At 34.4% G+C, this 13,581-nt stretch overlaps 1 protein-coding gene and 1 pseudogene across 2 annotated transcripts; both read left to right on the top strand.

Annotated features, from left to right (window-relative positions):
* Positions 1-2,918: 2,918 nt before the first annotated feature.
* Positions 2,919-13,372, top strand: LOC134271241 (uncharacterized). Of its 2 annotated transcripts, none has more exons than XM_062753474.1 (2): positions 2,919-3,591; positions 10,812-13,372. In XM_062753474.1, the coding sequence occupies exons 1-2, from the start codon at positions 3,566-3,568 to the stop codon at positions 12,850-12,852; spliced, it is 2,067 nt and encodes a 688-aa protein (XP_062609458.1). In that variant the 5' UTR covers positions 2,919-3,565; the 3' UTR covers positions 12,853-13,372. The 2 variants fall into 2 exon arrangements, with proteins under 2 accessions (XP_062609458.1, XP_062609457.1); XM_062753473.1 differs by lacking the exon at positions 2,919-3,591 and adding an exon at positions 9,956-10,468.
* LOC134271240 (uncharacterized) lies at positions 3,911-6,030 on the top strand (annotated as a pseudogene).
* Positions 13,373-13,581: the final 209 nt, after the last annotated feature.

Below are 13,581 nucleotides of genomic sequence, written 5' to 3'. Positions count from 1 at the left end.
AATTCAATGAATCCTAGAAAATTATAAAATATTTGTATATAGAATCTTACAAGGTAAAAGCATTATCCCCCATCAAAGCAACAATTTTTCCTCTTGTGTAAGGAATGAATATATTATGCAATGAAGAAAATCAATCAAATATTTTTTTCTATCTTAACTTGAATTGTAAAATAAACTTTTGTGTATATATATATATATATCATTTAAATGCATATAATGGATTTTTGTATAATTAAACAGACAGGTAACTGTCAGATGTACTCAGATGATATTGGTGTTAAATAAAGACTTAACAGTATTTATCCATTTTTGTTCTCAATCCTGCACCACTTGACCAGTTATTTACATTAGTAACAGATATTGGGAATCAGCTGACTACAGAGCAGGTCATGTGATTATCTGTTGTCAATTCAGTGTATGAATAATGGACTAACATATTAGGAGCAAAACAAATAATTACCACTTTACAAAACATCAGAGATGGGATCAGGTGCCATAAACCACTATGTGGTCTTTTTAAAATGAAAGTTTCTACCCTAAGCTGTTTCATCAACAGCAGGGGTTTGTTATGATCATAAATGTCACTTTGAAACTTTATATGAATTTGTGACTGTGGCTTCAAAATTTTGAAATTGCAGACTTGTTTATCTTTAAACATTTTGAAACTTCTGATGCCCTTTGTCCACTTTCTATATTGTATGATCACATTTTTAGTGTCGTCTAACATTGCCATGGTTTCCTATTTGGTAAACAAGGAAGTAGACAAATAACAAAATTAAATTCACTCAAGAAAATCCAGAAAATTTAATGTCAGTAAGAGTTAATTCCCTTTGTTCATAAAAAATCAATACAACTTTGTTCATCTTTCTACCAAGTTTTGAACGGCTATGAAATTCACAATATTTGTTTCCATTAACCCATTGATGCTGTATACCAAATTTGCTTGAAATATATTCAGTAGTTGGAAGCTAAAAATGTTCAAAAGTTAACCCCTTTCAAAGAACGACGTACAACAGACAACGGCAGACGATAACAGATAAGAATAGGCCACTTGACTAAACTCAGGTAACCAAAAATGTACAATTTACTGTGCAAGATTTCTTGCCCACTGTTTAGGAGAGTTTCAATTTCTAATTTAAGTAAATCATTTATTTTTTACCCCTCTACTTCCAGACACATTCTTAAACTAATTTGTATATTTTATCCTCCTCTCAACCCTAAAAAGTTTCCTCTACAGGTGATAAACTAGCTTGATTTTAATTCGTTCAGGGATTGCAGAAAATTCTAATTCAATCGAGTTTATCGCTTGTAGAGACGACTAAAAAGGTGTATAAAACATACAGATTTATTTAAAATGTGTCGAATTATGGAGGGAAAGGAAGAAGATTTACCAGTGCTGGAGATTACTGAAATTCTCCCAAACAGTGCACAAAATATTGTGCGCCATAGTTTGCATTACCGGACCTGTAGCGGAATGGTTAAAAACAACTATATAAAACCATAACGCTACAGTTCTGCAGCTAGTGATCAAGATGTATGTCTAATTCTGGATTCATTTTATATTGTGGACTAAAGCTTGGCTAAAATTACAATTTCATTGATACGTTAATTTACAGGAATGAAATCTTCATACTAAATAGAGGACTTAAACAAGTTAAAAATGAAGGGTGAAATTTGAAGAACCTGGGAATCATTAAATTTCATGGAGGCCAGTTTTGTTCTTGTGGATTTAATTTCCAGGATTAATTCACTTGTATCTCCAAAAGGGTAAAAGGAAAGATGCTCAGACCCCCCCCCCCCTAGCAGGCTCATGCCTTCGGCGTTCACCAAGTGGTATTTTGTTAGGCTTTACCTCCTATTTTGGATAGCGTACCACCTGCTTCAAATTGTGAGATTAAGCATTCCAAATTTAAATGCAGAAAAACGGGACATTGTATTTCTTTCCATATAAAAATATATATAAAAATGTTTCAGTTGATTGATTGATTGATTGTATACTATTTTACGTCCCACTCCAGAATATTTCACTGATATGGAGACGTCACCATTGCCGGTGAAGGGCTGCAAACTTAGACCTATGCTTGGCACTCAGGGCCTTTAAGCAGGGAGGGATCTTTATCGTGTCACACCTGTTGTGACACGGGGCCTCGGTTTTCGCCGTACGGTCTCATCCGAAGGACCGCCCCATTTAGTCGCCTTTTACGACAAAAAACAGGGGGTTCTGAGGACCTTTCTAACCCGGATCCCCCAGTGTTGTTTCACTTGAAGTGTTACTCTTAAATTGGAAGTAGAGATCTACAGATCAGTTATGATGAGACAGGACAGCTGTGTTTAAACAGCTAATGTCAACATCTGACATTATGGACGAGGCCACAATACAGATTCTCATCTGAATCTAGGGGTTTTATTTTTTTTTTTTTATTTTACAGAATTATCATAGACCTAGTCAATTGGTGTAGATTTTTCCTGTTATACCAGAATAAAAATCAAAATAGAGGTCTTTTTATTTCTAACTATATATCATTTTTTTGATAAAGTGATTCCTATATTTCCATTTTTCCGTATAATCAATAGAGCCCCACCCTAACACCAGAACCCCTGAACCTAAGACCATTAATTTCATAATTTTGGTAGAGGCACTCTTACTCATCTTAAATAAGCACAAAGTTAATATCCAGGAGCAGAAAAGAAGATTTACAAAGAAATAATGCATTTTCACTATATAAGCAAAGGAGCCCCACCCTAACACCAGAACTCCTGACCCTAGGGCCATCAAATCTATAAATTTGGTAGAGGCATTCTCTTGCTTATCATAACTATATATACTCTGTTGGTTTATCTAATACCTAGGACCAGAGATTTTCAAAGAATTAATGCATTTTCACTATATATAATCAATAGAGCCCCAACCTAAAATCAAAACCCCTAACCCTGGGCCAAAACATCAAGTTGTGATGCACATCAACCAACGAAAACGGATAGTAATAGGTCACCTGAGTGACTCTCATCAATACATGTAACAGCATATGAAGTTTGAAGAAAATATTTAAATACTTTTTTTCAATCTGAGCTTTGAACTGAGCTAACTGCATAATGGAAGTACAGAGGACGGACATTACAAATATAATATGCCTGGGCAATATTCACGGTGGGACCTAAAAACCATTCTTAACAATCCACAAATTTATACCTATACTATTATGCTACACTTCTGCTTAAGGACAAAACTAATTCAACAGCAGGAAATATCTTAAGCCAAAGTTCAAGTGTTATTAATCTCAAGTCTGTATCAGAAAATTTCATCAAAAGCAACAGGTGTCCATAATACATGCAGGAAACGAAATTGATAACTTATATTGGGTAAGTAGGATATTCAACATTTTGACAGAATTTGATTTAGTAAGAAAGTTTCAATATTTCCTACACAGAGTTAATTGAGATACGTCAGTATTATATTCACTTGTCAAATTAAAATCCTCAGTGTCTGTGAGCTTGACCCCCCAATACCTATCGAGAGGAAGCTCCTTAAGGTTAAATCGGAAGAAAGGAATATACACCACTGAAAATGGACTCCATTAGAAGCTCACAAATGTAAGTTTTAATTACAAGAATTTATAACTCTAAAAACAATTCCTAATTCATCTGAATCAGTGTAATTTGTTGACAGTAAAATTGGTTTTAACTTTTTACATCACTAAATTTAAAACATAATATATATCCTAGACACTTTTAGTTATAAATTTCACTATTTAAAAAAAATGAATGATTTAGTTGAGTTGAAAAATAACTGATACAGTTGAAGAAGTATTTTTTATTTTATGATTTTAGAATGTTAAAATTATCAATTATGATGAGTACATTTTAGATTTACAAAATTGGAACTTTTATTATAAAAGAATATAAACCACACTTTAATAATTCTCAGTACTGAAGTCATACAACGCGTATCAGAGTCAGTGTTTGTGGGACTGTGTCATAAAGTGGGGACCTCACAACTAGTGGCCATGAGGAGAGATGTGGTGGACATTGATGTGACGGTGAGAAATCAAGTGACAACAAGTGATGAGATCAGTGTGATGGGAAGTCAAAGAGAAGGACTCAGACTTAAAGGATCAGATCTAGACTTTATGTACTGGCCAAAAAATGTCCGTGTGATCTGGGAATTATCTCAGTCTCAGTATTACAACACACACAGACAAGCACTGATCCTCTGTGACTGTTCTGATAGTCCACCAGAATTTTCTTTGTTATATTTACTGTCACCAAGCATTTATAGAGAAATCCAGAGAGCTTGTGTTAGAATGAATAATAGATATTATATATCTAGTTCTAAACACAGACAGATCTTTTTATCTGAGTTTTCACTATCTTCTAATAACCCAACTCCACATGGACCCTGTGCCAGTGGAACATTTTTAACACAAGATTATGATGCTGCCCACTGTTTTGTCAGTGACTTTTGGCCTCCCTCTGCCTCCTCATGGATAGACAGATGTCACTCATGGCCCCAACCTCATGTTGTTGATGATATTGTGAAAAATGGATGTCACTTTGTAGCAATTGGACATAAGCTAGGAAATCATGAAGATCATGAATGGAGAATTTCTTTCTCACAAGCAGAACAAAAACTTGTGTATATAATGAATCACTGTCAATTCTTAACCTACGGCTTACTTAAATTGATCTTAACAGAAATAATTAACAATGGGGTAGGTGATGATGATAAATTACTGTGTTCCTATCACATGAAGACGGCAGTTTTCTGGGTGATTCAACAAAATGCAATACCTCACTGGTGTCCGCAAAATCTCCTGAAGGGTTTCTGGGTCTGTTTTAAACTCATCCTCAAATGGGTGTATGAGGGGGTCTGTCCTAACTTTTTCATTCCAGGCAACAACATGTTTCTGAGTAAAATTCATGGCGTCAAACAAAATCAGCTATTTATAAGACTGTCAGAGTTGTATGAAAAGGGTTTAGCATTCCTGGTACATAGTCCCTCCATTAGATCTTGTATTATAGATGTCCTCTATAACCCCAGAAACTCCATCTGTACAGATGATCATACTCTGATTTCTGAGGCTGAGTTTGATGGAAATATATTTTGTGAAATACAACATCATTCCGTAATACAAGAGAAATTGGACATACAAATCTGCATTAGATGTCTACATACAATAGAACAGATGATAGGTTCACACCTCCTGACACAGTATCAAGTCTTCAAGCTACAGAACATGACCGCTAGGGCCCTTCAGTACACTGCTTTTATGTTTCACATGGAAATGTACACACCCAACAACAAACTGAGTTATAGAGCTGACAAAATGTCCTGTCACATGCTGAAATTAACAGCAAAGTTTGGTTGTATTACAGACATGTTGTACATAGCCATGTATTATTACAAGACACTTAGATACACCAAAGCTTTATCTGTTATAGAGATGATCAAGGTCAAGTTAGCACAGCCCTATGTGATGAATATGGGTATTTATATGGGTAATGTAGATAGAGAGATGTATACTGAGGCCGTAGGGGGACAGTCCTGGTCTACAAAGATGAGACAGGCTGTAGCAGGGGATATCACACTTAACGTCAGAATCCATTACATCAGTGAACTGATACCAGAACAACAGTCTGCTCTACAGAGATGCAGGCCTTTATTATTTGTACCACCCTTTACCATGTTATACATGCTAGAGATTTTTTTGCTACAGACATGTAGACACAATGCGAGCACAAACAGCTCTAGATGATCTACAGACCCTAGTTCACTATGATCAGGGGCAGCTCAGACCTTTAGAGTTCAGAGACATAACATGGCAGATTCTGGGGATCTGTCAACAGGTGACAGGGAACCTCCAGGCTGCTCTTTACTCATACCAACAATCTCTCAGACAAGAACCATACCACAACATACAAAGAGCTACACTCATGAGAAAACAGAGTTTGTCAATGGATTCCATTAATTAATTAAATGTCAGTTGATATTTGTAGGAGTTCACCTGATAGAATTTATCATTTACATATCCTCTTCCGATTTAATATTTTCTTTTCTGTCTGTTTTATTACACGTATTATAAAGGTAATAACTAGTCTATAATAAAATGAAAAAGGCACCATTGTTTATCATAATTTACAGTCAAACCTGTATTTATCAGTCACCCACGGGATCAATCAAATATTGAAAATCAATCAAATATTTTTTTTATCTAAACTTGATTTGTAAAATTAACTTCTGTAGATATATTTTTTAAAATGCATTTACATGAATTTTTGTATAATAAACAGACAAGTCACTGTCAGATGTACATGTGTATATATGTATTCTCAGTTGATCAAAGAAATGCGCCAGGTGTCATAAATTACTATGGTCTCTTTTTTAAATGAAACATTTTTACCCTAAGCTTCTTGCATTAAAGCAGACATTCATATAGCTACAAGTTTCTTCTTCAACAGGGGTTTGTTATAATTGTAAATGTGACAATGAAACTTTATATGAAATTGTGACGGTGGCTCAAAAATTTCGAAATTGTAGACTTCTCATGCCCTGTATCCACTTTCTTTCAATTGCACGATCATTTTTTAGTGTCGTCTGACATTTCATTGCCATGGTTTCACATTTGGTAAACAAGGAAGAAGAGTAATAACAAAATCAAATTCACTCTGGAAAATTTAAAGTCAGTAAGAGTTAATTCTCTTTGCTCATAAAAAATCGATATGACAATGTTCATCGTTCTACCAATCTAACTTTGAAGTTTTGAAGCGGCTATGAAAATCACAATTTTTGTTTCCATTCACCCATTGATGCTGTATACCAAATCTGGTTGAAATTTATTCAGTAAGTCTAGAAAAGGAGTTAAAAATGTTCAAAAGTTTACTATCGTCACACGACAGATGACGACAGACAAAAACAGATAGCAAAAGGTCAATTGACTAAATTCAGGTGACCAAAAAATGTGCAATTTACTGTGCAAGATTTCCTGCAAACTGTTTAGGGGAATTTCAATTTTTAATTTTGGTAAATCATTAAGTTTTTACCCCTCTACTTCTAGACACATTCTTAAACTAATTTGTATATTTTATCCTCCTCTGAACCATTAATAGTCACCTCTACAGGTGATAAACTAGCTTGACTTGAATTCTCTAAGCCTAAGGGATTGCAGAAAATTCTTATTCAATTGAGTTCATCGCTTGTAGAGACGACTAAGAAGGGTTGGGAGGTGTATAAAACATACAGATTTATTTAAAATGTCTCTAGATTATGGAGGGAATGGAAGAAGATTAACCAATGCTGGAGATTGCTAAAATTCTCCAAAACAGTGCGCAAAAAATTCTGCCTCAAAGTTTGCATTATGGGACCTGTGGCATAATGGTCAAAGACAAATATATAAATCAATAATGCTGCAGTTCTGCAATATATATCTGTGATGTACAGTGGACCTTCAGATATCCAGACGCCAGATATCGGGATGATTCAGTATCCAGACGATTTTTCTTCGAAACAAAATTTTTAAATGTTATTCTGTCTTGTTTAACTGATGATTCAGATATCCGGATGCTTCACATATCCGGACAAATTGACTGGGAACCAAAGCGTCCAGATAAATGAGGGTCCACTTTATGTCTAATTCTGGATTCATTTTATATTGTGGACTAAAGCTTGGTTAAAATTACAATTTCGTTGATAAATTGATTTACAGGGATGAAATCTCCATACTATATAGAGGACTTAAACAAGTTAAATATGAAGGGTGAAATTTAAAAACCGGGGAATCATTAAATTTCATGTAGGCCAGTTTTGTTTTGGGGGATTTAATTTCCAGGATTAATTCACTTGTATCTGCAAAAGGGTAAAAGGAAAGATGCTCGGACCCCCCTCCCCCTAGCAGGCTCATGCCTTCGGCGTTCTCCAAGTGGTACTTTGTTAGGATTTACCTCCTATATTGGATAACGTACCACATGCTTCAAATTGTGAGATTAAGCATTCCAAATTTAAATGCAAAAAAACAGGACTTTGTATTTCTTTCCATATAAAAATTTATACAAAAATGTTTCACTTGAAGTGTTACTCTTAAATTGGTAGTAGAGATCTACAGATCAGTTATGATGAGACAGGACAGCTGTGTTTAAATAGTTAATGTCAACATCTGACATTATGGACGAGGCTACAATAAAAATTCTTAGATTCTCATCTGAATCTGAATGTTTTATTTTATTTTTTTTTTTAATTTTACAGAATTTTTATAGACGTAGTCAATTGGTATAGATTTTTTCTGTTATGCCAGAATAAAAATCATAATAGAGGTCTTTTTATTTCTAACTACATATCATTTTTTTGATAAAGTGATTCCTATATTTCCATTTTTCCATATAATCAATAGAGCCCCAACCTAACACCAGAACCCCTGAACCTCAGACCATAAAATTCACAATTTTGGTAGAGACACTCTTGCTCATCATAACTATACACAAAGTTAATACCCAGGAGCAGAAATTAAGATTTACAAAGAAATAATGCATTTTCACTTTATAAGCAAAGGAGCCCCACCCTAACACCAGAACTCCTGACCCTAGGGCCATCAAATCTATAATTTTGGTAGAGGCATTCTCTTGCTCATCATACACTTTAATTTTTGGATATATTATGCGATCTGCTATGAAAAATCACATATCTCAAAATCTTTCTGGGCGATGGTGGCAGAGTATGTTTTCTTGAAGAAAATTCCACTGAAAATTAATGACTTCTGCAATTTTTTAAGAAAATAAAGAAAATGCACTAGTTAATGACGTCACAATTAGAATTAAGGAGGTCATATGAGAAAAACGACTTGTATATTCTTACTGCAGGGAACTCCTTTGATTAAAAAAGAATGAATTTTGATATCTTATATCACTTTCATATGTTAAAGAAATATCGGGTTAATTTGTATTGAAACTGTACCTTCTTATTAAACCAGGCTTTATTCAAAGAAATGTTTAAGACATGTAAAAGAATAAATTTTAAGATCATGTGTATATGTGGGGAGATTTTTAAAATGAAGAATTTGATTTCAAATTCATTGACTTTCTGTTAAAGACAGTGTCCACAGAAAAATCAATTTCCTGGAACATGAACTTATAACATTTTCTCTTCTCTAAATCCTTACACATGAAATAAGTAAAAAAGTGTAAATCCTTTCATATAAAATCTCACTCCATTTGATAATTGACAGTAGTTTTAACAATTTATAGCCAACCTCTTGAAACACATTCCTATTATTTACATAATTCAAACCATCATCAAAAGAAATTGATTCACGAGAAAAACTCAAAATAGGTGAAGCCCGCTTTACATAAATTATCCCATCTTTCTGATATCGTTGATGTCCCTGGAATACTCTACTAACAAGACAGTGATTTCTTATATTTCCATTTCACTATATAATCAATAGAGCCCCACCCTAACACCAGAACCCCTGAACCTCAGGCCATAAAATTCACAATTTTGGTAGAGACACTCTTGCTCATCATAACTATTTACAAAGTTAATACCCAAGAGCAGAAAAGACTTTCAAAGAATCAATGTATTTTCACTATATTATCAAAAGAGCCCCGCCCTAACACCAGAACCCCTGACCCTAGGGCCATAATATCCACAATTTTGGTAGAGGCTCTCTCTTGTTCATCATAACTATGTACAAAGTTATTTTATTTCATACCCAGAAGGAGTGAAGAAGATTTTCAAAGAATTAAAGCATTTTTACTATAAAATCAATAGAGCCCCACCCTAAAACCAAAACCGCTGATCCATTGGCCAGCACATAAAGTTGTGACACATGTCAATGGACGAAAACAGATAGCAATAGGTCACCTGAGTGACTCTCATCAACATTTAACTTCATATTAAGTTTGATGAAAAAGTCTTTTGAAACGGCATGAGCTTTGAACTGAGCTAAATGCAAAGTGTGACGCCGGGGGAAGGACAGAAGATGGACATAACTAACACTTTATGCCCCCACCATACATAAGAACCATTCTCAGCAATCCACAATTTGACACCTATCCTTTTATTCTACACTTTTGCGTAAGGACAAAACTAATTCCATAGCAGGAAATATTTAAACCAAAGTTCAAGTGTCATTAATCTCAAGTCTGTATCAGAAAATTTCATCAAAAGCAACAGGTGTCCATAATACATACAGGAAACGAAATTGATAACTTGAGCTATATTGAGTAAGTAGGAAATTGAACATTTTGACAGAATTTGATTTGGTAAGAAAGTTTCCATATTTCCTAAGCAGAGTTAATTGAGATACGTCTACAATATTTATATATTCACTTGTCAAGTTAAAATCGTCGGTGTCTGAGCTTGACCCCCCATACTTATTCTGAGGAAGCTCCTGAGTTTAAATCTGTGACTTGACACTAGTCTCATCAATAGAAAGGAATATACGCCACTGATAATGGACTCCATTAGGAGCTCACAAATGTAAGTTCTCATGACAAGTATTTATTACTCTATAAACAATTCCTAAATCATCTGAATCAGTGTAATCAGCTTATTTTGTTGACAGTAAAATTGGTTTTAACTTTTAATTAAACCACTAAATTTAAAACATAACATATATCCTAGACACTTTTACTTACAAATTTCACTTTAAAAAAAAGAATGATTTAGTTGAGTTGAAAAATAACTGATACAGTTGAAGAAATATTTTTTATTTTATGATTTATGAATGTAAAATTTATCAATTATGATGAGTACATTATAGATTTACAAAAGTGAAACTTTTATTATAAAAGAATATAAATCACACTTTAATCATTCTCAGAACTGAAGGCATACAACACATATCAGAGTCGGTGTTTGTGGGGCTTTGTCATAAAGTTGGGACCTCACAAGTGGTGGCCATGAGGAGAGATGTGGTGGACATATTGGAGATGGTGATGAATCACCTACCAAAAAGTGATAAGATAGGTACAATGGTGAGTGGAAGTTATGGAGAAGGATTCAGACTTAAAGGATCAGATAGAGACTTTATGTACTGGCCAAATAATCACCGTGTGATCTGGGATTTATCTCAGTCAAAGTATTACAACACACACAGACAAACACTGATCCTCTGTGACTGTTCTGATAGTCCACATGGATTTACTTTGTTATATTTATTGTCAACAAGCATGGACAGAAGAATCCATAGAGCGTGTGTTAGAATGAATAATGAATATTATGTATCTAGTTCTAAATACAGACAGATCACTTTATCTGCGTTATCAATACCTTATAACCCCACTCCACATGGACCCTGTGCCAGTGGAACAATTGGAAGACTAGAACATGATCATGCCCACTGTTTTGTCAGTGACCTTTGGCCTCCCTCTGCCTTTCCATGGATAGACAGATGTCACTCATGGCCCCAGCCTCATGTTGTTCATGATATAGTGAAAAATGGTTGTCACTTTGTAGCAATAGGACATAAGCTAGGAAAACATGAAGATCATGAATGGAGAATTTCTTTCTCCCTAGCAGAACAAAAACTTGTGTATGTAATGAATCACTGTCAGTTCTTAACTTACGGCTTACTTAAATTGTTCTTAACAGAAATAATTAACAATGGGGTAGGTGATGATGATAAATTACTGTGTTCCTATCACATGAAGACGGCAGTTTTTTGGGTAATTCAACAAAATACAATTCCTCACTGGTGTCCACAAAATCTCCTGGGGTGTTTCTGGGTCTGTTTTAAACTCATCCTCAAATGGGTGTATGAGGGAGTCTGTCCTAACTTTTTCATTCCAGGCAACAACATGTTTCTGAGTAAAATTCATGGCGTCAAACAACATCAATTATTTATAAGCATGTCAGAGTTGTATGAAAAGGGTTTAGCATTCCTGGTACATAGTCCCTCCATCAGATCTTGTATGATAGATGTCCTCTATAACCCCAGAAACTCCATATGTACAAATGATCATACTCTGATTTCTGAGGCTGAGTTTGATAGAAATCTATTTCGTGAAATACTACCTCTTAACATAATATCAGGCAAACTGAACATACAAAGCTACATTAGATATCTACATTCAATAGAACAGATGATAGGTTCATCCCTCCTGACACAGTATCAGGTCATTACGCTACAGAACATGATTGCTAGTGCCCTTCAGAACACTGCTTTTATATTTCACATGGAAACGTACACACCTGAAAACAAACTGAGTTATAGAGCTGACAAAATGTCCTGTCACATGCTGAAATTAACAGCCAAGTTAGGTTGTATTACTGACATGCTGTACATAGCCATGTATTATTACAAGGCACTTAGATACGTGAAAGCTTTATCTGTTATAGAGATGATCAAGGTCAAGTTAGCACAGCCTTATGTGATGTATAGTGGTAATGTAGATACAGCGCTGTATATTGAGGCTGTAGGTGGACAGTCCTGGTCTACAAAGATAAGACAGGTTGTTGTAGGGGATATCATACTTTACAATGGAATCCATTACATCAGTGAACTGATACCGGAACAACAGTCTGCTCTACAGAGACACATGTCTATATTATACATCCCACATTTGGTACTGTTATACATGCTTGAAATTTTGTGCTACAGACTTGTAGACACAATGAGAGTACAAACAGCTCTAGATGATCTACAGACCCTAGTTCACTATGATCTGGGACAGCTCATACCTTTAGATTACAGAGACATATCGTGGCAGATTCTGGGGATCTGTCAACAGGTGACAGGGAATCTCCAGGCTGCTCTATACTCATACCAACAATCTCTCAGACAAAAACCCTTCCATAAAATACAAACAGCTACACAAATGAGAATACAGAGAATTTACCAATGGATTCCCTTAATTAATTAAATGTCAGATAATATTTGTAGGAGTTCACCTGATAGAGATTTATCATTTACATATCTTCTTCTGATTTCATATTTTCTTTTCTGTCTGTTTTATTATTACATGTATTATAAAGCTAATCACTAGCCATAATAAAATGAAAGAGGCACTATTGCTTATCATAATTTACAGTCAAACCTGTATTAAGCAGTCACCTACGGGAGACATTAAAAGTGACCTTTTTAGAGAGGTGACCTTTGGATAGAGTTTCATCTAATTAAAGGAATTTAAATACAAGTATGCCAGTTTATTTGTGTTTATATATAATGTTTTTCACTTGAAATATACAAGGAAGTTAGGTATTGGGCATAATTAAGTGATCTCACTTTTATTTTTTTTATTCCACATGACTTATGTGGATGAATTCAAACAAAATTCAATGAATCCAAGAAAATTATTAAAATATTTGTATATTGAATCTTACAAGCATTATCCTCCATCAAAGCAAAAAAAATTTCTTGTTTTAAGAATGAATATTTTATGCAATGAATATACATATTTTTTTTCAAATGCATGTAATGGATTTTTGTATAATAAACAGACAAGTAACTGTCTGATGTACTCAGTTGGTATTGGTGTTAAATAAAGACTATTTGTCAATTTTTGTTCTCAATCCCGCACGACTTGACCAATTATTTACATTAGTAACAAATATTGGGAATGTATTTATTAATTTTTGTTCTCAATCCCGCA

This window comes from Saccostrea cucullata, unplaced genomic scaffold (genome assembly GCF_032062105.1).
Source record: "Saccostrea cucullata isolate Sc308-1 unplaced genomic scaffold, CSIRO_AGI_Scuc_v1 ctg9120, whole genome shotgun sequence".
NCBI lineage: Eukaryota > Metazoa > Mollusca > Bivalvia > Ostreida > Ostreidae > Saccostrea > Saccostrea cuccullata.
This window is presented reverse-complemented; position numbering and strand designations above follow the sequence as displayed.

What these genes read in the sequence shown, in the direction of transcription:
- LOC134271241 (XM_062753474.1), top strand. Translation starts at nt 3,566, where the DNA reads ATGGACTCCATTAGAAGCTCACAAAT. An exon ending in TCCATTAGAAGCTCACAAAT is followed by an intron (nt 3,592 to 10,811) that starts GTAAGTTTTAAT and finishes AATCATTCTCAG; the next exon opens with AACTGAAGGCATACAACACA.